Source organism: Anoplopoma fimbria, chromosome 2, assembly GCF_027596085.1.
Source record: "Anoplopoma fimbria isolate UVic2021 breed Golden Eagle Sablefish chromosome 2, Afim_UVic_2022, whole genome shotgun sequence".
In the NCBI taxonomy this organism is placed as follows: Eukaryota; Metazoa; Chordata; class Actinopteri; order Perciformes; family Anoplopomatidae; genus Anoplopoma; species Anoplopoma fimbria.
In genome coordinates, this window is record NC_072450.1 from 25683602 (window position 1) to 25708735 (window position 25134).

At 40.7% G+C, this 25134-nt stretch overlaps 1 protein-coding gene across 4 annotated transcripts in view; it reads left to right on the top strand.

The window, feature by feature from the left end:
- Positions 1–2979: 2979 nt before the first annotated feature.
- ntrk3b (neurotrophic tyrosine kinase, receptor, type 3b) overlaps positions 2980–25134 on the top strand; it is a 161297-nt gene continuing 139142 nt past the window's right edge. For all 4 annotated transcript variants that reach the window (XM_054614563.1, XM_054614561.1, XM_054614559.1 and 1 more), the window contains exon 1: positions 2980–3221. In XM_054614563.1, coding sequence (XP_054470538.1) covers positions 2980–3221 — 242 coding nt within the window. The remainder of the gene's footprint in view (positions 3222–25134) is intronic.

Genomic DNA, 25134 nt, shown 5'->3' on the forward strand with positions numbered 1-25134 from the left:
TATCAAACAGAGCTTTCATGCATAGAGAGAAGATTAAATCTGACAAAAGTATTTCAATTAAGAAAAGCAAAATACATAGATGAAATGTAAATTAAATAAGTTGACAATGTGGGAAGGGGTTCAATATACCGTATTTATACACTGCACATCTTCATTAATGGTAAAATGAACAAAAATAATGAAAATTAATTTTGTCTGTAAAATAAATGAATCAATATTGATTTTTTTCATTTGATATGGATATGCAATTATATATATATTTTATATATATACAATTTATTTATATATTCAATTTATTTTATTTATTCTTAAATGTTTTTTGTTCACATCATGTCTTCAAGATAATATGTTAAAAATGATTTGTAAAAAATACTAATCAACTTTTGATGTCACACATGAACTTCACACAGTGAAATCTGGCTTCGGCCTTCAACACACCCTGGTATTACAAGCAGTGGGCAGTTTCCGATGCGTTGCTCAAGGGCACCTCGGCAGTACCCACTTGGTCTTTGTTTGGACTTGAGCCAGCAACCCTCTGGGACTTGAGCCGAGTCCCCACATAAGGAAGCTACTGTCGCTCCTAATGTTGAAAATGGTGCAGTCCTGACAGTGTTCACACCATTCTGATTTATAGCAGAAGCTGTAAATGGAACTTTTATCTAAATTTACTCAAAATCTAATATGTAGAACTGGATTGGCATGTCCTAACAACTGCATGCTACGGACTTGGGTATCCACTTCAGTGCTCTTCAAGCTTCCATATTTAATTGGCTTTCAGATTTTATTAACATTTTTCCTATTAGGAGTTGAATGAACATGCTTGGGGGGAACGCTATAGTTTCACAGAATAAAATTGGTCATTATAAGTAAAGTTACTAATCAGATTATTTAACATGGAGGCCAGTAGCGCCAGCAAAACGTGTTCTGTGCAGTCCTGTATATAACCAGTAAATTGATGTAAAAATTGTACATTATTTGAATGGATCCATTAAAATGGAAATAAGTTATTAAAATATGTACGCACCAATGCAATTTTCCATAATGGTGCTTTGCTGGGCTCTCGCTGATAAACAATACAGGAACAATGCTGATTTAATTTGATGCCATCATGTCTCAAAAATGCCTTGATAATCACATTTGAACGTTCAATCACTTCCATCCAGCCTTCCACTGAAGGCGCCGTTTCCTCATCATCACAACCTCACAGGATCCAACACAGAAAGCCTCCAACGCTGCCGTGAAGTTTTATCTCTTTACTTTTTCTAATTACTTTGCATTAAAAATGTCATGACACAGGCAATTTTTTGGCACTCAAAATGTCAACATGGCTGTATATTGATGATCTTTATAGCCGAGCTGCTTTTAACTTCACATCCAAACCAATGAGAGTAAAAAAGATTTCTGACTTCCATTTGTGATAAAGGAGATTGTGTAAAAATAAAAAGTCTGTGAAATCAGCAATTAAAAAAAAATAGCATGATTAGTCATATTGAACTTTATATGAACAGCTTGTATACATTTGCGGAAAAGTGAGAAAACCTTTGTGTTTTCATGTTTCATCGACACAAAAAGACCTTTTAAAGTGATCCGAATTACAAACACAAAATACGAGTTTGCATAAGTGGGCTATTTGCCGTCTCCAAGTCAGTATTCAAATTCACCTTTTCGAAGCAGTTCCAGCCTTGAGTCACTGTGGATTAGTCTTTATCAGCTTTGCAGCATCCCCCCCCACACCTCCTCGTTCTTCTTTTACATAACTCTGCCAGGTTGCATGGGGACTCTGACTCGGCTGCTCTGGCACATTAACACTGACAGATGTGCTCGTGCTTTTTCTGTCACCTTGTCTGCATTTGAACTTTCCAGGCACAGGTACTATTCAAACAAATCAGAGGCCAACACGGTTGATCTCCACTCCAGCTAAATGTGGCTTCTAGAGCCAACAGTGTTTATTGAGGTGTGTCCCACTAAAGGGTTTAGACACTTCTGCCAAAATTAATTTTGTGATTTGTGTTTTTTATATTTGTAACTAATTCAGATCACACTGTAGAGATCTGTTTTCACTTTGACATTAAAGGGTATTTTTTTAAATGTATTTCTCTTAATTGGGGGTAAAATTCAACATTTATCCTGATGCTCTAAATGGATTTAGTGATTTTATGAGATTATTGTAAATTATTTCTGTATTTGTCTCCGAAGAAAATCCTTAAATATTTTAAGACTAATAGTGTTTCAATAAAAAATAATTAGATTTTCCGAATTTTATTTACTCTATTGTCAAATTAATGACACTCTCATTCTTCAATTCTATTTTTAATGTCATGGTTTGTGTTCTGATGGTATATACTGTGGGCTCACTGTGGGCTGCATGCAGTCGCTGCAGGTGTCAGTCTGACTGGAGCCGGTAGGAGGGACTTGATGCTCCAACTTCTCATTCGGCGGCTCTCTGCTCTCCAGCCAGTCGTCCTGGTCCTGCTCGGAGAGAGACGACGGCATCCTCTCCTCCTCCTCCTCCTCCTCATCATCAGCAGCAGCAGCAGCAGCAGCACGGCATTCCGGGGGACACACCATGCATCTTAGGCTGAAAGGACGACCGGAGCCTCACGTTATTTCGCCTCCTTATTTTTGATTTAGGATTCTTTTTTTTTTTTTTTTTTTTTGTGTGTGGTTGCGTCCTTTCTTTTTTTTTTTTTTTTTTTTTTTTTTTACCTCCCCCTCACCCCCCTCTCTCCTTTTCACCCAATCTCTGACGCGCAAGGACACTACAGCATCCATCCACGGCAGAAAAAAACCGCTCACATAGAGCCTCCTCTGTACAGACGCACCACCACCACCACCTCCTCCACCACCACCACCATCCTCTTTCCTTCCTTCCTTCCTTCTTCCCACTCTCCTCTCTCGCCTGGTTCGGTATAACCCAGAGGACATCGGGACCTCTTCTTCCCCCGGCCCCCCCATCCCCTCCCACTTTCGCCCGGAGACATGGATCTATGGTTTCATTCGATCCGGATTTGCTGGTGGAGGGTTTTGTTCCTGATGAGTGTTTTCCAGGACTACCTGAGCTCCATGCTGGACTGCCCGCCGACCTGCAGCTGCTCTCAGACAGAGATCTATTGCAATAAGTCCGACAACGGCAGGTTTTTCCCTTTACTCGCCCTGCAAGACACTGGGAGCAATGGGACCAGTGTTGACATAGCAGAGTTATTCAAAAACATCTCCACTATGTAAGTAGATGCGCATTATTTTTTTTTCTTTTAAATAATGAATTGATCATCTCCTCTGCGAGACTGTCTGTTGCTTCCTTTGCACTGATATGACTTGTTGGCTGATTTATTTCTGTTACTTTTTTTTTTTTTTTTTTTTTTTTTTTTTTTTTTTGCACATCCACCAGTGTGTTAAGTGGCCTTTTTATGACCGGCTAGGATCATCCGTCTTGCATGGAGGGTGAATAATGCGCTTATCCCGTCTTCCCTGCACACATCCTCGGCAACCTTTTTGTCAGATGTGGCGTCAAACTAACTTGATCTTGAAACCTTTTTTTTTTTTTTTTTTTTTTATTTGGTAGTGGATGTCGGATTGTGTGTGTGTGCGTGCTTGTGTGTGTGCGCGCGCGTGTCCTCATAAAGTTGCTCCTTCCGCAGCGGCTCCCGCAGGCCTGCGTGGTCCAAAAAAAAAAAAAAAAAAAAAACGACAGAAGGATGTTGCGGACACCCCCCCCCCCCCCACACACACACACACACACACACACACACACACACCATTTCAGATCACCCACTCGCTCGGTTTCCCCGTGCGAGTGGGTCGACAGATTGTGGCAAATGAAACAGAAATAAATGGCGCAGCAGGGTCGACCGGTTTTTTTCCACGTCCACCCGAGACAAACTTTTATGATGTGCAAGATGACGCGGGGGTCTGGGTGGGGTGGGGGGTGGTGGAAACGTCACTTGTGGCTGCCCTGCCCCCCCTCACCCCTCCAGAGAGACTGACATGTAGCAGGATGTTTCCATAGGATTCATAAAAACAGAGAAGCCCCCGCCCTAACCCACCCAGTATTAATAGTAGCCCCACATTTCTTATTCTGCACCTTACCCCCCCCCCCCCCCCCCCCCCCCCCGTCTTCCCCTGGCATCGATCCTTCCTGCCAACATCAAAGCTTTCTTTCTTGAAAAGTCAGGCAAAAAAAAAAAAAGAGAAAAAAAAGAAAAGAAGCAGCGGAGCTCGGGCCTTAAAATAAGACCTCTGGTGTCGATGGGGCTCATTTGCATATAAAGTAAACACATCTCCGGTTAACGCGCTGGAATTCCCCCCCCCCTCTCTTTTTTTTTTTTGGTATGCCATTTACCCTTTTTCATCCGTTTTGAGGCAGACAACTTATTTAGTGACCCGGCTCGTCGCTCCGCTGGGCCACTAGAGGGAAGCCTGCTACTCTCTATCTCTATGTGTGGATGAGCTCTCTCTCTGCAGCACTGGTGTCATCTACGTGACACACACTGTTTAAAAAAATAAATCAGTCAAAAAAAAGAAAAGTCAAATCAGTTTGAAGCTCAGCCACTTTCGAAGCAATGAGGGTGGTAAAAGACAGGAAGGGTCAGAGGTCACGGGCTCACTGTTGGTGCTAAAGATTTCCCCTCTTTGTAAAAACCTGCTCCACTCACTGCTCCAGCCACTCATCTTCTCTCTCACCGCCACCAACAGTAGAATGAACTACCCACCTGTATTTTCATTGCAAAATGGCCCCCAAATTGATCGCCCCTTCTTTTTGTAATTTTTGTGTTGCCTTTGAGACACTCTAACGCAATTGACCCAGGACTAATTGTGCACCTCGTGGCCCCTCGCCAAGCAGGCCGCTTGTTTTCTTGCTGCTCAGCATAGACAGCAGAACCTCCACCCAGCATCAGCAGCCCAATGACAGCTTAGCAGAGACGACACATCAGCTTACACCTCTGATAGGAGTTTATACGTTACAGACACACGCAGATTTGTGTATAATCTCCTAATCGACTAAAATGTTCACTTCCGTGTATAGTTATAATGCAGTTTTATAGCACGAGTTCATTATTTGGCGAAAAGGAGAAGCGCTGACAGCAGATTTCATATTTGCTGTGCTAATTGAACATATAAATGAACACGTCTGTTTGATAATAGCAGTTATTTGCTGGATGCTGATTTACGATCTGGCCAGTTAAACATTCTCTTTAGAGATAATAACCGGTTACCATAGTAATACAGAGCAGTCAGTGATCGAGGCCACGTGTTTTCCACAAATTGTCCTCGGCCCCCTTTCTCCCTTTCCCTCTCATCTTCAGAAGGTGTTGGTTGCCCATGTATTGCTAACGGCAGGTCTATTTCACTCATCACAAGGGAAACGGAGAGAGAGGGAGAATTGGGGACAATTTATGGAGATGGGAAAACTAGAGCGGGAACCGTGGGATGATCGGCCAGCCAGAGAAAACTGCCAAGTCCAGATAATAGTTTTCCAGTTCTCTCACATTAGAAATTCATCACAAGAGGCATCACTGTTTGAAGTGGATGAGATAAGGCCTTGCTGTGATACTTGAAGGAAAAAAAAAGAACATTTTTTTTTCTCTCTCTAAGAGCAGCTGAAGCGCTTGACAGGTTTGTGTTGGTGCAGGTGCTCGTTTTCTTTGCAGAATCCAATCAGTTTCCAACCTCTCATGATGACGTTTGGCCTCATTTTGTTTTCCCTTTTTGTGCACCTTTTTGAGAGCATGGTTTGTAAGAAGAGAGAGAATTAAGTATCAGGATAATCTGTACAATCACTGCATCACATGCTTTAGGATAGAAATCACCCCTCTGCCCTCCTCGTTTCCTCTCCTCTCAAGTTCATCCTCCCATTCGCTCTATGTGTTAACCAACATCCATGCTTTCACTGTAAATGCTGAGCTATTAAACCCATCTGTGAGAGTCAGCAGACGCTACGTCTTTGATGGCGTAGTAGTCGACCTAAAGCTGTGCTTTTCAACGGTAATATGACAATAAAACGGCCGTATAATGTAATATGGCCATAATTATTCTACAGGGACTCATCGGTAATCAAGAAGTCATTCACATAAAAATAGAAAGATGTATTCTTTTATCTTCAGCGCATAGAATAATAAAAAAAATCTTTCAGGACATAGAGACACTGCCTTTAACCAAAACTTAATGTCCTGCAATTTCCCAGGAAAGTTGTACTGCTTTTATAGCGACATCCTGAACAATATTCACCATGTATAAGATAATCTTATTATTATTATATGTGTTTTTTTGGCTATTTTATGACCCCCCGTCTATGTTAAAAAACAAGCTATATTAACACTGCTCTTTGAATCAGAATTCTGTGTCTTCACATATAGTTTAGTTACTTTGTTAAGAATTCTTTGTTGACTATTTGACCAGAGAAGAACATGATTGCTGGTTGTGATGTCACAAATTGCACATCTTGAACAGAGGTTTATTGTGAGCACAGAGAACACGTGAATGTGAAAACATAGTGTCAGACTCTGCACACGCACCATCCTGTGGTGTAGCTCAAACATCAAAGTGAATAATAAATACACATTTTTTTAGTGGAGGGGGACTTTAAAGATGCTAATCCATGATTTAGTTATTAGACAGATTGCATCCTTAAATCTACAGCTTTCTCAACACATCCAGCCAGAAAGAAATGTTTTTGAGATTTTAGTGCATCATTCTCTGAACCCAGCTATCTGGGCATCTTTTTTTAGGGGTTCCGGTGAGGCCGGCAGATATCCAGATCACGGATATCTGGGCCAAGACTAGCCCTTCCGCACACAGTTCATTGTTTAGAGTCCCATTTTTGGAGTTGGAGTTGAGACTCCCACAAGTGTCCAGTTTCCACTCAGTTTATTTTTGAAGCTTATAAAAAGCTAAATCGTGGTCAAACCATAGCCGTTGGGTTCCCAGATTATCCGTGCTTCCTGCCTCTTTTGCCCTAACTTTATTGGTCGATGCTGCTCGACATACGATCGGAAACCAGAACGCTTCCGACACCCAAAAATCTTGCTGCCGACAGATTCTACATTTATATGCAGAAATCTGTTTTAAGAGATTATGGGAGCACTGACGCGCTCTGTAAGAAAATCAACAAGTGTATCCATCTAGGCACAGAACGACCAAACCAGTGTTGCCTTTAATGTCTTGTGATGTCACTGAAACGTAAATCTTATTATGTATGATATTTCATTTAGCTGTAACACTCATTAGAAGGTATTGCTTTCTCTAAATGTGAATTTTTGAAATCAGATGTCCTCTATCTGCCTTTGAAATGAGAGTGCTCTTCCATTAGCATCAAAGTTTTGGCTTCTTTTATTCCAAGTCCTTCCTTCAATCAAAAAGATTTATGTGGACTTGTAAAATTGCCATCTGTTTATCCGCAAACAAACTGAGACTTCCACACTCTGAAATGGTTCAGTGTTTTTTTTGCTCTGCCAAATGTTGCTTGAAGTTGATCGTTTGGTATCTATAAAATCCTGATCATCCAGTCAGTAAAAGTCGGTGTCATCTCATTTCTCAGGATCCAAGCTATCCTTTAAAATGCATCATAATTTGATGTTCATCTTGATTGAGTTTATTGTAGAATTAATCTTGAAGTTGCACTTGGGAGTCGCGGCTGCATATTTTCATCAGCCATCACTTTCAACAATTACCCCCCAAAACTCTGGCTCAATGCCAGTTACACTGCTCCCTTTAAAAAAAAGTAGTTTGAGAAGTTCTTTCTCTCTCTTTTCTTTTTACATTTTTAAAACGGCTCAGCTCTGCTTGAAACTATCGATCTTTGGACACCTTCAGATACCATTTCTTACAAAACCTTCCAGCGAGCTGATGCTGCCAAAGAAACCTGTTTTACACTGGAATGTTTCCAACGGCCGCTTATAGGTGACCCGTGTGGGCTGAATGTTTCCCCTGGCTCAGACGCAGAGCATTACTGCATAATTTAAAGGGCCAGTGTGTAGCATTTAGGGGGATTATTGATGGTAGAGAATATAACATTAGATTGTTTTCTTTAGAATGTAATAAGGAAGATGAAACAATGAAAAGTAGAATCATTGTGTTTTGGTTACCTGAGATAGAGCATTTTAAATCTACATACGGAGCAGGCACTCTGCCGCCATGTTTCTACAGCAGCCCAGAAAAGACGAAACAAACACCAGGGTCTAGATAGGGTCATTAGTGTTCTCCTACATGCTTGGCATATGGGAGGAGTTTCACTTGGTTGCAATCTGGAACCTCACCACTAGATGCCACCAAATCCAACACACTTATTAAATTCAGCGTTTTCTCCACCTCCTAAAGCTCCTAAGTGTTTGACTTTGGCAAAGATAGTTTAGTTTAGTGTATTTGCACAATTTAAATAAGACACAAAACATTATGGAGATAAATAACATCACAGTGCAGGAAGAGGCATAAAACCCACAGGGCTTATTTGAAACCTCCACCCCAATTATGTAAAAACTTCACAATATTCACAAAATGAATATACATAATCAGCTTCACATCCACCCATCCGCTATTTAAAGGCTTTTGAACGCTAATTGATCAGTTAACTCCCTGTTAAACCGAGAGTCTTTGCTAAATTGCTGGAGTACTAGTTGACCCTACAATAAAAAAAAAAGATTTTAAACATTTGGCTCATGTATTAAGAGGGACACTCCAGCAACTTGTTATTGCATTTCCACAAAGTTGGGCACAAGGTTTAATTCCAGGGTTATTTCCTTAACTCTTTAGCCCCAACTTTGTGTCAACCTTTACAGGCTGGTTTAGTAAACTGATCCGATGTGTAGAGTCAGTGGCGTCCCCCTTTAATACCTGGAATTGTTCAAAAAATGTGTTGTAAAATATTATTTCTCAGCCGAAAGAAATATGTGGCAAACCTCCCCGATTTGAGACATAGCAGAAAAGCCAAAACACTTTTTGGACATTTGATAATGTAATCCGGTTTAATTGGCAATAACACGCTCACAGGCTGTGTGAATTTCAGAGATTCTGATTAATATCTTTTAGGAAAATAACTGACAACTTCCACAGTTTCAGACCCAGTCGGCTGGAACCCGGTCAGAGGGTTCTGTTCGGCCCCCCTAATCTCGGATGTTAGATGGATGTACATATTGGAACGTGCCCTCCCCCCTCCATCCACAAGCACCCGTCTCACTGCCAGTATTTGTATTTATTTCCCCACCTCCTCCTGTTCTCTATCCACATCTTTGTCTTTGTTCTCTTCTCTCCCCATGTGGCGTTTTTCGTGTCTGGGTTTCTGATGCCCAGCTCACCTGTATCTGTTTGTCGTCTTGATATAGTTTTCTTTGACACCTTGATATTTCTATCTGTTTTTTTTCCATTTTATTAAGTCTTATTTATTTTTGTTCGCTCTTTAGGGGTGATATTTCTTTTTTACAAGCCTGCTGGGGTTTCTCTGTGTGATGTGTGGTTTTTGGTGTGTTAGAATCCTTTGAAGGCACAAATAAATTACACCTAAACCTCACTTACCCTCTGTTAGCTGCTCCGCCTGACATCAGCCTCGGATATCTGCTTCATACCTGAGCACACAGAAAACAAAAACGTCACGCTCTGTTGTGTTCTAATGCGATACTGCTCGCTGTTGATCTTTATTTGAGAGGAGTTGTTTGTAAACTGTTTGATGCATTTACTTTTGAAAAATGCCGGGGAACGTTTGATTGGTGCCGATACAAGACCTGGAACCAAACCCTTTTTTGATTCATCACTTTGAGAAAAATAAACCTAAGTTTAGCAAGTCAAACTGAATTTCTTTACAGAAGTGTGCTTTAATAAAAAATTCTCAAACTGGCCAAATTTAGATTTGAATCAGGAACTATCTGATCAAATAATTGATAACTGAGATCTGGAATCTGATCAGCCACAACTTTCAGTATTTGACAGTTTTTTATATTCAAAATATCCAGGTTTGATATCCAGGTTTGTTAACCAGCCTTGTATTTTAGTCTTTAGAAGACGCAAAGTAAATACTGATTAGTTGAAAATGACTTGGTAAGAAGAAGCAGGATGGTAGATTTACTGTAACTGCATCACAATTGACTACTACCTCAATTCACTAATAATTAATCATTATTTTAGAAATGCAGGATGGACGCATGTAAACATGGAACAATGAAATAGTTTAACACTGGAACAATCTTTAAAACAAGTAAAAAAGTAAAAATAAATATTTGCTCGTCTTAGGCTGTAAAATGACTTTTGATTCTCGGAGCTATGGATACATTTCGTCTGTACCAAAAAATGTTATAAAAATGTTAGTTATTTCGATTTTTTTGTGCTTTTTAAAAGTTTCAAAGATTTGGGTTGGAAGTAGCAGAATACCTGATTAGACAGTGTGTCTGCTCTGCTTACTCAGCCTCTAAAACTATTTCAGAAATGTCTACAGTAGCTGCAGTGCTTGCTAATGCTAGCAGGGGGGCATTTTCTAATGTGTGCCATTGTTCGTTTCATGAAAGCGGTTTTGGGATTCAATAAATATTTGCTCGTCTTAGGCTGTAAAACGACTCTGAAATGAAAGCGCTTTGTCTTTCGGGGTTCAGGTGATCGTGACAGCCTTTTGTGGACCTCGTTGCATCTCCCATCCCGTGTCGGTTTCAGCACCACGGATTGGCGTCTAACCCGCCACGCAGACCCCCTGCCGCCTCCGCAATGCGAGGCTCACCCGAGGCGCTAGGCGATGGGTTCTTCTTTAGAAGCATATCATCAAGTTTGCATGAGCCTGTCTTTGTGGAAAGTAGGTCACGGCTGCCATCTGAGAATTAGGAAGGAGAAAGCGGCGTGTTTTTTTTTCCCGCACAGATCCTCCGCATGCGGGGATGCTGTGAGAAAGACCGGGGCCATGTGACTGACCCAGCTTTCTCCCACGCCCCTCTGCCACCTCAACCCCACCGCATCTGCAGGCAGCCCTCGCGCCTTAAAAGATGCATGCTAATGAACCCCCCCCCCACACACACACACACACACACACACACACACACACACACACACACACACACACACACACACACACCCTTTAACAATCAAAAGATGCATTGAGGATGGAGGGGGTGAAGAAAATACTAAAGGCTCTGCTGTTTCACCCAGGATTAGAAGAACCCTTTAAAGCCCTGCAGCAGCCTTCCAGGGGCTTTCTGTTGACATTTTCATTGAGCTTCTGCTTTTATACAGCAGATTAAGAATCAGTGACTCTGCTGTGGGCAACAGTTTATCATGTCAAATTCGGGAGATTGAAGGGAGTAGAAAAAAAATCATGTATTCACCTATTTATACCGCAATTTGTTCCTTGGTGGCATGAAGAAAAACCATAAAATAAACCAGAGTGAAATGTTTCCCTTTTGCATAATCCATCAATTCACATCTATTTCCATGCATTTTTATATTCTAATGTGCTATGTGGTTGCTCACCAGTACAAGAAACAATTATCAAGGACCTGCTGCAGTTAGATATCTACTGATGAACAGTCAGTTTTACTGAGGGGTTATCACAGTTAATCATGTTTAAATATGGTATCTGTAAGCTCAGCGAAGCCACACTGAAAGCAGCATTACAGCTGATTCCTTCTTCTGCCTCTTCATAATGCACGTTGGCGGTGGTTTGGAAACTCTCTTTTTTTCTCTCCTGATCTCTTCCTCTCTCCTCTGTGTTTTTCTCTCTCTCTATCGCTCCATCTCTCTCTCTCTCTCTCTCTCTCTCACACATGCACACACGCTATTATTTCCTCGGAGATAACGTCTTCCCAGGTGAGGATGTGTGTCTGACCTCCACGGTGTGCATCACCGTGCGAGGACTCCCAGTAGACATCACCGACACAAAACCGACTCCCCTCCCCCCTCCTCTTCCTCTCTCTACCCAGGCCCCTAATAAAGCTCCTACTTACGTGCGGGATGTTTTGTGTCTTAAAAAAACAACAAAAAAACATCAGTTGTCATGTATTATCAAGTAGGAGGAGTCACCACACTGTCCTCGGTGTCAGCGCTGACTGGCAGAGCCGTGTGAATAATGCAGCTCCCTCCGTTCCCGCTGAGATTCAGCAATACATGGCTTGCATGTTGATGGAAGCTATTCGAAGGCAATCTCACTTTTCTCTTTTTGTGTAAACGCTTGTTATCTAAGGGTCAAATTGCCTCAGAAATGCACCTCAGTTCCTGTATTGTATGCATCAAAATCTTGCTATCTCATCTTTGCAATACATTGTTCATATCATATTTATGGCCATGGCGTTTTGGTAGAAACAGCCCTCCTGAAACGTAGTTGCTTTGTGTTTTTGGCCTTTCTTTGCTATCGACCAGGCAGAGCGGTGCATTACCCGCAGCGAGCTGCCCTCTTCTGCCCTCATCTGTCCATCAGCTTCCCATCTGTACGAATGAGTGAGATCCCTTGGATGCAATATGTGAGCTGATGTTTGGGCGGTAAACACTCAGAATGAATTAATGGCTCTACAATCCTGGCTTTTTAGCTGTGACCGCCAACATCATCAGCGGTGAGGACAGGATAAAGCATCGCACCACAAATGCGACTTTTTATTTCCCTGAAAGTAGAAATATATATATATATATATATATATATATATATATATATATATATATATATATATTGTCCCTGAGCAGCCTCTATTTATTGATTACCTCAGATGCTCTGATATCTTTATTTGCTCTGTTCTGTGGGCTATTGGTGCGTATTGCACTACATCAAAACATTATGGACCTGGCAGGCCATTCAGCCATACTCACCCATCATTCTCAGTGAGCCGAGGACTCTCGGTGGCAGCAGTAGAGAGCACCAGGAGGGTTTTTTTAAGACCCCAACAGAGCTTTGTGTGGCGGCAGATGAGAACACATTAAAAGTAAATGGTCCACTGGGACCCAACTCTCCTTCCTACTGGCTCCTCCGTTGCCGCAATGACCTTGCCACTCCAGTCAGAATATCACAGTCCATCTTCCCTCATAGGCTGAAAGAGTGATCTTTTTAAGAAGTTCCTGACATCACCCTCTCTCCTTGAAGTTAGCCTTTATTTTTCATATTCCACTCCTACAATTTGGAGTTTGCATAAGACCAGTAGTTCACAAACCTTTTAGGAACCATGACTCTCCTCCATGCACACCCCGCCCTACCGCACCCACACATACACACATCATTTATGTCACATGACATGACTGATATCTATAATAAGAGACACATAAGCCTGTAAAAGCCGACAGCCTACAGCTCTGGATGAATAAAAAAAATCTGCTCTTTTACGTTGCTGTGTTGCAGTCAATCTCTGTAGATCTGCTAAATTAGCTTCTTTGCCTCTTGCTGAGAGTAAGATGAGAACATTGTTACATCTCTTGTATCTGTTTGCTTAATTTGATAAATGCTTAATACAGGTCAGCAGCATAAAGACTGGAAACAGAATACCATGTTAATTAGCGAGCTCTAGAGTTGCTGGTGGGTGGATTTTGTTAACCTTCAGACAGAGCCCCCCTGTTACAAGTCTTCATGCTAAGCTACGCTAACCAGCTGCTTCTCTAAATTTTAGAAAACATATGTGTGTGGTATCAATCTTCTCGTGTAACTCTTGCCAAGAAAGCAAATAGGCGCAGTTCCTGTCAAACTGTTGCATTAAAAATATATATGAAGTTATGTAGGGTAATTGGTTAAATGTACTTTTTTTAAACTAGCTTACATATTATGTTGTCAAGCACACAAAGATAAACATGTTACCTAATGCATGCATTCTGTTTTTCCTTTATCTTTCTGGTTGTTTGAAGAATTCACTGTCTTTGCTGGCTAAATCAAGGTTTCTTGTTTCAAGATGTCTCCTGAGCTTACTTGGTATTATTGCTGCATTAGACATTTAAGGCACATGAGGTACAGCTAGCTTCCCTTCTCCTAAAAAGTAACTTTCAGTCTGATTTGAGATCTTTTGTTTGATTCTGGTTCTCAACCCAATTTTTTTATGTGGCGGAAATCTTACAAAAAATGACTAGGAAAAAGTATGGAATGGGTGTTGTGGCTCTGAAATTTGCACTTTGTCTTTTTTTGCTTGATTACATTTTTGGGTTAGCAATCTGGGAATTACAGTTATTCAGATGCATTCCAAAAATATAAAGTGCATTGGGAGAGGGAACATTGCATTGTTACTGAAGCTGAATGGACACATTGTTGCAGCTGTTGGTATGACTCAGATGTTCTTTAGGGATGAAGGAGGCGTTGAAAGCAGAGGCTTCCACATAAAGACGTTTGTCGGAATTGTTAGAATTAGCCTTTTGCTTTTCGCATGATTAGTGTTTGGGGACATGCAGCGTTTGCATTAACAACTGAGATTGTTGTAAAGTAAAAACAAATCCCAGCAAAAGTCACTAATGTGGTACAAACTAAACTATTAGAATGTGTGTTTACCTTTCATTTTCTTTCTTTTCCTCTTCCTTTTGAGAAACTAATATTGATAATACAAACAATGACTTTGGAATACCTTCTGTGTAAAATTTTACTATGCTAAATCACTAAGAGACAAAGCAAATGTTGACCTCACACAGCTAGAATCAGGACACGGGAGATTTCAGCACATTTCATCATCCCATATTTCATGCACTTTATGAGGTTGGTTTATAATTCATTATTCATTAGAGGTCCCCACGTTATGTGAGTCAATGTCATCCGAGTCAACAGGGCTAAACAACAACAACAACCATGAGCGCATATATTAATAGTCAGAGTGGCACCTTTGGTAGTTAAACTAATCTGGTGCTTTGGTTAAATTAGCCTCCACCAGGAATTGGTATCTCTTCTTTAAAAAGACGATGATTGAAAAACTGGCTGGCATGTCAGCCATGGGAAGTGACTTGTGGCGGCAGCTGTCTGCATTTGACACTGTGAACTGCAGAGGCTTCTTATTTCCAGAGGAAGCAATCACCTGTCAAGCATCACTAATGTGTTTATTGTTACTGGAAAGATCAACTTGTTCCCCTCTGGTTATTTCAGAGAAGAGACGGGAGGAAGTCAATGTTTGAATGCTCAGTAGTGTGCAGATTCTTAAGCGGCTGAAGTGAATTGTTTTAGAGCCTAAACATCATTTTTCCTAAATAATTGTTCCACTTTTAACATAGATAATATGAAAAAGGTGTGTGCCTAGATGGATTGTGAGACCCTGAGTACAGACATGTAAAAGGTCCACCACCCCTGATGAGAGCAAGACACCCTGATTGATAGTCATACAAAATGACTACATTGTTGTCTGAAGTTGTTTTGTCTTTTTTTTTGTCTTGCATCTCTTTGTAGTGGTTTTGTGTGTCATTGTAGTTGTTTTGCGTCTCTTTGTAGCTGGTTTGTGTATCTTTGTAGTCATTTTGCGTGTATTTGTAGTTGTTTAGTGTCTCTTTGAAGTCGTTTTGGGTGCCTCTGTTGTCATTTTGCATTTCTTTGTAGTTGTTTTGCGTCCATTTGTTGTCATTTTGTATTTCTTTGTAGCTGTTTTGTGCCTCTTTGTTGTCATTTTGCATCTCTTTGTAGCTGTTTTGCATCTGTTTGTGGTCATTTGAATGACTGTCCAATAAGGAATGTTCAGGGCATCAGGGGCCCCCTGACCCCATGTGTACAGGTCTAAGCTTATCACCCATGTTATGTGCAGTAACACTTGTAAAACATGCACATAGAGGAGACAGGCAACTGCCAAGGCTTTATGTCTTGAGGTAGACTGATGAGATTTGTCCTCAGGTTGCACTGTCTCGCTGGACGAGTTTGGAGTCACTCATGGGCCGTAATTTTGATAAGATACTGAGTGTGTATGTGTGTAAGGCAGAGAGAATATGTTTGTGTTTTCCTGAGATATGCAGTCACTTAGATGGAAGAATGGCGAAAAATAGCAAACAATCAAATATTCAACAACCTTGAGCTATACCTCTCCCTGGATCTCCTTCTGAAGGTAATTGGTTGACACTGTAGACTTATGTGAGAACTGCAGTATATGAGGACTTGATGTTGTTGCATATCACATCTCAGTCGGAACACAAAAAGACAAATTTGAGAAGAATTTAACAAGAACCTTTTAAGACTTCCCTGTTCTTGTATCACTAAATTGCAGAAAGTAGATGTTTATTGATTTGCCCGCAAAGAAGAATTGTAGAGGTGTAGCATTTTTATTCCTTTGGTATTGTGTTGTAATGAAAGGATTCTTCTGCCAAACACTGACAGTGTCAACTGCATCTATTCTGTAGTCCACCTTTTTGAATTATTACTAGTGCTGCACCAGCTCATAAAGGCCTATCAAAGTAAAAAATAAGAAATTGTTAAGACAGTTCCAGGAAATCTATTACCATAGGTTACCTGCAAAATAGAGCCTGATCTGTAAGTGTCCAGTGTTTAAGCATTTAAAATAATTTTGGTGTGAATTAAGATGGAAAAATTGGAATCATTGTCAGATACAAATAACTACCACCAGCAGCCAATAAGCTTATCTTGACATAAAGATTGGAAACGGGGGGAAAAGCTAGCCTGGTTTTATTTCCCAAAACATCAAATTATTCCTTTAAACCAATTGACCATTTCCAAACTGTTGCTATGATTTAGGAAACAAAGTCCTCAGGAGATAATAACATTGTTTGACTACCAGTCTAGTTTTAAGGCAGGGAGACACCATATTTTAAAGCCTCTGCTTACATACTCTGCTGTGCATTGACCACAATGACCAAAAAAGAAAATATTTCAAGCTACAAAAGTACATATTATATTTTCATATTCATGTGCCTTTTAATAGTAGAAGTCCATGAAAGTGAAGCTGTTGTAGATGAAACACAACTTGATAGATTAAATATTGTTTTGTTGAAGATCATGAGTTGTTATATTGTTAATCACCAACAATATAAGTCTATATAAAAAGAAAACTACTCTTTTCTCTATTCATCTTGGCACATAAAGTGCGGATGCACCTCTAATCTTAATTATCGCCTCTTTGAGGTATAATTTTAAGTAAACGAAATCTTTGAACACACAAAAAGTATTTTATTCTTTGTTTTGAGGACATGATAGTGCTCTTTTATTTCTTCACTCTCCTTCTACACCTCGTGTGTGTTTTACTCCCCAAACCAGGACACCTTCACTCACTGTCAACCCTGTTTACCAGTGTCTGTGTTCTTCCAAAAAATAGCGTTCTGTTATTTTGACACCTGGCTAAATATCACCACGGCTGAGTCTAATTCCAGCTGTGAGCCTCATTCCTTTGCTGCATGTGTAAATTCCTCCTGTCAGAATCCTTCGTCAACATGGAAATGCTAATTTCTCCCGAGCTCTAATTAGCAGGAGGACTCAGGTGGAGAAGTGTCACACACATGATTCAGCTTAACCTTTTGCTTTGATTTCCCACAAGCCTTGTTTCTGGTATTCACAGGAAAACAACTCTGTTTGCCCCTGTGGCTCTGAAGCTATGTCATCTCGCTGTGTATCAATTTGAAGCTTTGTTTTAATGCTTCAAGTACATATCCTTCTACATATCTATACCCATACATCACATTATTATGGGGTTGAAGCATCCCCAAACCCTTTGGGTCTGGTGGACAGGCACTAGTTATCTCGTCACAGACCTGCAATTAAAGATTTATTTGTCATGAAGGGATATTGTTGAAAGAATTGAAACTGTATTTTTTCAGAATCTTATAATATCCAGGTTTTTGTCTGCCGATATGGTTGGAGATCCTACGTGCACAATCACACATCTCTTGTTTCATTTCTCATATTTCCTGCATCTTTTCATCACTGAGTCTGACGGAAAAAAACTCCCGTTGCACCAGATGTCCAGTATGCACCTGCAGTAGGTGTTGTCATTGGTGCACCTGAAATACATATGAGTAGTCAGCTTCCTACCATTTTTAAGCATTTCATTATTGCACTTATGGCAAAGCCTTGCAGCCAGCCATTGCTATAAGCATCAGTGTGTCAGTGTATAATCAGTGAATGTTGGGGTGTGCCCCTACACCCCGGGTTAAAGAAACAAAGTTGGCTGAGCAGGTAGATATAGGCAGTATGTGTTCTGGGAAATATAGCACTTTTTTCCACCATGAACCTTTAAATCTTAGGCTGTCTTCAAAATGCTGAAATTTACATTTAATGATAGCTTTGAGTTTACTGCCAGATTCCGTCTCAGTGTTGTTGCTACGAGTTTGCGCTAATGTTGTCTGACTTAGTACCACCCGGCATAAGTCCAATTCATTTTTATGCTCAGCTTTTAATAAAAAATAATTATGATATTTTAATGAATCAATTATACTCCTCGGGGATACAAGGATATGTTTTAAAAAAAAATAAAGCCACTATCAAGCAATCATATCATCACAAACCAATAACAAAGAGGTCAAAGGTCAGAGCATCTAGACAGCAAAAGATGATAAAACAAAATGGATGATAAAGAACTGCCAGATAAAGGAATGAAAAATGAACAGAGAATCAAGATCTTTAAATGTCAGGTTTTTTACTGTAAACTGGAAGATAGAAACTTCTTTCTGACCAGAATGCTGCAATTGGAGTGCAGCGGAGTGTATCTCAACCTAAACCCAGTAATTACTTTTTTTTTTTCACCTCCAGCTGATGGGACTGTCTGGATAAGGAAGGTGAGAGGCTGTTCATAGCTTTTATGTCCCTAAATGTCCTTAACATATATAAAAATGGGACTTGTCAGGCGAAGAATACTTTATTTTAACTGCACAGTAAAGCATTCAGCAACAAATAATGACAGTGGCTTAAAAGCTGCAATTTTGTTCAGCTCTGAATATGACGTATTGTGGAAATAACTGAAATTCTATGTGGCACACAACTATCAAAGTCCAGAAAGCCAATGGGGATATATCAGAGGTAGACACATTTAACTAATTTCTCATAATTGTGATAATTGTCACGAAATCTCATAATAGAGACTCTTATCAGATGCTATTAAAGTTAATTATACTATTTGTACTCGCACGATTAGGTACATCCTTGAGGCTCACTTTCAGGACTGCGGAATGATCAAAGAGAATATGGACACGAGCAGAATGCATACATTATGACACCGATGCCATACTTAGACACAAAGAGTCGCTTATCGACGAGATGCAACGTTTTCAAAAGTGTCACTTTAGCCGAGTGTTTACCTGCTGTAAAAAGCAATTGACGTGGTGTCGTATTCTTGAATGAATTCCTTTCACACAGACAGAAATCAGAGACGGGCCATCCAGAGTACATTTAACTGATAATTGAGGTGCGACACAATTACAGAGCAGAATTATCGATCAGTCCAAAGGATCCGTCTTTCCATGTTTGAAAAGATCACCGAGGTTATCTCGACATGCTGGCAGGTGTCTGGTGCGTTGAGACGCCTCACTCCCCGGCCCTCAATCCAAACCGTCACTCCACATTTCAATCCACTTCTTCAAAAAAAATCCAAACTTCTCTCCACAGTGACAGCCAGCCCCTTTTTTGAGAGTGACTTTAAAAAAGGGGATGAACTCTGAGCTTGGCTAGTCAAATCAATCTCGTCACGGTGGAGGAACGGAGCGGTTCATTACTGGGAGGGCTGTGGAGCTCCAAGATCAGCCCTCTAATATCGCTGTGATCCTCTTTCCTTTTCTTACCTAATTGAATTCTCCAGGAGAGATGCCCCTCAGCTGAAAGATTTATCATATCCTGAAATTGGAGGAGACTAGCTCCATGAAGGACGTGCATGGAACATTTAATCCACTCCTCACGCTGTAAACCGAGCTCTGCGGTCTCTGCCAGGACTTGACTTATCCCACAGTGGACCACTGGCCTTCGGAGAGGGCTGTCTTTACCCAGAGTGGCCCGGGACGAACAGGAGCTGCGGCAGGAGGTGCACGCATCCCGTATCAAATATGCTGCCTGTCATGTACAGTATGACCACCGTTAGCACCAGATGGCATCGTAATCTGTAATCAAAGCCCCTTAAATGCAGCTCACTGCACAATATGTCTCTCTCTCTCCCTCTACTTCAAATCGCTCTTTCTCCTCACCTCTAACTTTCTATCTCCTTTCATTGTGAGACATTCAGTGTCTCCCTTTCCTCTCTGCATCGGAGCAATGAAAGGTTTTGACATGAAAGATAAGATAACCAGGAGGATTGTTTTTCAAAGCCACTTCATCAGGAAGGCGGTCGAACGTGGGACGGGGTGTCTTGTTGACATAAAGATAGAGTGCCGATAAGTAGGTGAATCATAAAGAGGAGGCAGTTGTGGAGGACAGTTGCACACGATAGAAATCGAGAGAGGGTTATTTAAATTGTCAAATCCCATGACTCACACCACAAGAAACTGTCTCTCATTATTATTATTTAAATCTCCGCCAGGAAGATTATGCGATCCATTGCGTGTGTGGACGCTTCGTGACTGTGCACCTCTTTGTCTGTCCACTGCTAAGCTCGCGTTCTGCAGTGGCCACCTGCATAATATTTTGGGTTGCCAGTTATGAATGCATGCCGAAGGACCTCTCTTGGTTGCGGTGACTCACACTTTCTCTTTCATGCCTTTCATAGCCTGTTTTATATCGCCACTGACTAACTGCTGACTCCTCACTCACTACTCTTAACCAGTTCCCAGCTGGAAGGGGCCGCCAGTGATAACAGAGCTGAGTGTTACCGGCCCTGTTGTATCTGAATATATCGTGTTGTATCCTATGTCCTATCCTCTATGATTCAAATATAGATAATTTCCCTTCCTATTCTATATAAAGCCTATTTAGTCTCATCTATCCAATCCCTTACCCTATCATATATTCTATCATGTCGATCCCATCTTCACAAACGATCCCATATAGCCTATTCTATCTTCGTTTCAAAATCTATCATATCCATTCCTATTCCTGTCCTCTCCTGTATTTAATGCTTTATAGTGTCCTCTCCTGCAGCATATTCTATGCTATGTTGTATACTATCATATCCTATCTTATTTTCGAATACATCCTACCCCCATCATATCACATTGCGTGCCAATGGCACCATGCAGTAGTTTAACCCATCTCACACTAGCAAGAAGTGTGCAAGAGAGTTTTTTTTTTTTTGTTAATGTGCCATTTTATTGGCAATCCAAATGACCATTTCCACAGCCATTGGTAGTGGTGCATGGTTTGATTTGGCGAAGACACGCCCTTCTCTGCCTCTGATTGGCTTATACTCATTCCTTCTTTGCAGAATTTGTTCAATTTATAGCTTATCAACAAGAAGGGTGGATGGTTGGTAGGGTTAATGACTTCAATGTATGTGTTCATGAGGATGGCAGCCATTTTGTATTGGGCTCTCATGTATAATTACAGTGTCCTGATAATGGTACAAAAAAGATTTTTTAAATTTTTGTATGGGTGGAAAAGAATTACAGATCAGTTGGAGTTTTAACTTTTAATGTGGTGTCATAATTAAACTTAATGTAAACCTAAATGTTGATATAGTACATTGATTAGGATAATGTAATGACAGTTCATATAAAAAAAAAATCATATCTTATCTAGTCCTGTCCTGTTCTGCATCTCCTCCCTGTACAATGCTTTCCACAGTATTTCCAGTAATATAACCATATATTATGCTTTATTTTTGTAGTCTGACTTTCTAAGATTGTGGCTCGTGTGTGTCTAGAATACCAAGTGTGAAGGAGAGCTGACGTATATCGTTCCAATAATTATCCATGTCTCCAGATGGGATGTATTTTAAGTATACTCCATAACACCATGCTCCCACATTTGCATGCAGTATATGGCCTTTCTGGCAGAGATCCAGTGCTATACGATCACTTATTTGATTAAACATCATCATGCTCAGCAGGACAGTGGAGCTCTAACAAGAGTTGAGGCATAAATGCTGTCAGCAGCAGAAAGCCTTGTGAATCATGTTAAGGAATTATTGTGGTATAGTGAGTGGCAAGATTTTCCTCATAGAGTTTCTCAAGGACAACCTGAAACCTATGCCTGTGATAAGAATCATTGTGATTTTTTTAAATGTTTAAATTTGTTTTCTGTCTCAGCTCAGATTTGATATTTTCTCAGTGTTTTGCTCATTCAAGAATGCTTTCCCTCTTTCAAGATTCCATTTTTCTGGGGGTTTTTTCATCTATGATTCTCATTGTACACATTGGGAACTGACAATCCTTGAAATCATTAAGTATTTTGACTCAAATGGAATGCCTTTTAATTTCACCAATCGATTCTAAACTTGATATCCACTGATTCAAAACTGAATGAAACTCTATAAAGCAGAAATTGTACATTTACTCATATACTTTGTTAGAAAAAGTTGTTAACTTAAAGCTGCACCTATCAATACTTTACTAATGGTTCTTGGTTGCCATTAACTCCAAAGCAGACTGATTCCTCTAAATGTTATACTTGCATTTTCTTTTTTACTTAATGGCCTAATTCAGAGCATTTAATGGTGTAATGATAATTGTGGGTTGACAGTGTTGACGCACTCGGCTTGTTGCGCGGCACAGATGGAGGCGCACAGTGTTGGAAGTGACGATCCGTTGATGTGCAGATCCATCGCCTTCGGAGCCGCCGCTGAGTAACTCCAGAATCCCGAGCAGATCATAGCCTGATGACACTTGGCAAAACAGCACACTAATTATAGTCATTTTCATTTTGGGCAGAAAGACTTGAGCTTAGTCATGTGTGAAGTGTTGATACCTTTCAGATCACGGACCAATGCTCCCGCGACGATTAGCCCTGCCAAATCTCTGCTGCGGATTGGCTGAGCCTTTAGCGAACAGTGACACTCAGAGGCTTCGGTAGTTTCTCACCCGGGGGCCCGGATCGGCAAACCGGTGACACAGAACAGTCCGGGGGCAGCCGAGGGACGGTTAAAAAAAAAAACCCACTCTGAGCTGATGGCTCTGGCACAGGGTTTAAAACAGCACAGCTCTCACGCATGCAGGAAGTGAGCAGAATGGTAATTTAACTGAAAGTTGTTTTCACTCTGTAAAGAGCTGCACATAGAATAATTCAATCACCAGAGACTCTAATATAAATGATTTAGTATCTGGGTTTCAGAGCTCATTATTTTCACACACACACCACACTACAAAAGCCTAAAGGCTATAGTTCTGTCTAAAATATGCAAAGCCTTCTTAACAAAATGAGTGGTCAAACACTGTGAGACTTTGTATGTGTGTGTGTCTTTTGGCTAAACAACTTAAGCTTAATACCAGGAACAACACTATTACCAGAACTCTATTTTTAGAATCAGGAATAGAATATGATTAATATTCTGCTGTTGATAAAAATTTCAACAGCACCAAAGAATAGAGGTTTAATTTCAAGAATGTTGCAAAACAAGGACGAGAGTAAGGGTTCGTTCAAATGTTGTATCTTAGATTTGTGACACTTTTTTGAATGTAGCAAGCCCACCACAAGTCATGTGAGAAGAATCAACCAACAAGCTCCACCGTCCAAGGACGTCATATCATCCAGTTGAAAGATAAGATAAGATAAGATAAGATAATCCTTTATTAGTCCCGCAGCGGGGAAAGTTCAGCCAATCCAAAAAAAAAAGGAATCCCGCAGTAAAGTTACTGTAAGGGATTATCTTATCTTTTCTGTTGACTTTGTTTAGTTCAGTCAGGGAGGCTCACTGCTAAATCACCAGAACTTCATCACAGCGCTCTGGATTTGCTTGCTTAGCAACGGCCCAACCTCCCAAGCACCTTGGGTAAAAGCGTCACGGTTTGCGTTTCTTCCATGCGTTTCTTCCATGCGTTTTAAGAGGCAACATGGTTTTCTAAAATAATTTTTTCACTGTGATTGTTATCGACAGGTGGACTTTTAAGGGTTCTACTAAAGGCAATGGAGAATGTGTAGATGTGCATAATTGGATATACTATACAGTATACAGTAACTACCCACACAGTCTTTGTAGTGCTATTAAAAATGGCTGCGGAGTGTTTTAGCCCAAATATGTTCATGTCCACTGAGACCAGCACTAAGTAGAAGCATCTATTTGGCTGATAGGTCCATATTTTGGGCCGTCCCTCCCACTAGAGGATCGGTTCCCAGGAAACCTACGATAACTAAAGCAATCAATTGAAATTTCATTCCTGCTATTTCTTTTTCTCATTTTCGCTTTGTTCTGAACTGTAGCCCCCCCCCCCCCCCCCTCTCTCTCTCTCCGTCCATTTATCTTACCCCATGGATTTTCAGATGCGCTTGCTGGAAAAATCAGGCTCCATCCTCAGTGCTGAATCCATCTAGGGGAATCGTTTTTAATAAAGCTGTAATTTGGTCAATTCTGCCTGTCACTTTAATATCAATATCATATTCTCCAGCTCGCAGTCTCTGCTGTTAATGCAATTGAGACAAATTGTCACAATTTGCTCGGTTTTCATATTTTTCCAGTAAAAGCGTGGCGGAGACTAGCAGTGCGCCCATTTGTCTCTGTGATGTTTTTTATCTGTCAATATGAACACCGAATCACTGTTTAAGAAATAATTTCAAACTTTATTTATTAAAGGAAGAATAACTGGGCATACATGCTCATGCTTAACTCTTGTGACCAACACAGGGATGAAATAAGAGAGGAAAGCGAAGTTACCAATTCCTTTTTCCACTCCTTCATGTGCACAGCTCCTGCTGTTTGAGTGCTCTTGCAAGGCAGTATAGCTTTTCGGTTTGTGTCACTGGAAGAGCATGAGGCAGGGCGGGGCTCCAGCAATCCTCTCCGGAGAAAGAAATGTGCAAAAAAGTACACCGTACACCCCAGTTGGCTTTGTATATTAATTCTGCTGGATGCTGTTTTATGAATCAGACTCTGACTAACAGATGGAAGGCGGATATCATTTCATAGGCCCATGCATTTAGGAAGAAGCCTGTGCATCTGTCTACCTTTGCGCGTGATTGCATTTGCATATAGGTAACAGCAGTGGGTTTGTCTCTGTGAGAAACCACATCGCTTGTGTAATACTTGCGTTCTATTTACAAGCTCTGAATGCTAAATGTCCCTCATGATTATTCTGGGGGATGATTTGTTCCAGCCTACCAGTTGCGGTAAATGTTTAAGGAAATAGCTTCCTTTCATCTGTGTTTCATCATCGCTTCTTCCACTGTGTCCTTTTAATGCGACCCCATCTTTACAATGCAGCTTGCAAACACTTATGAGGGGAGCAAAA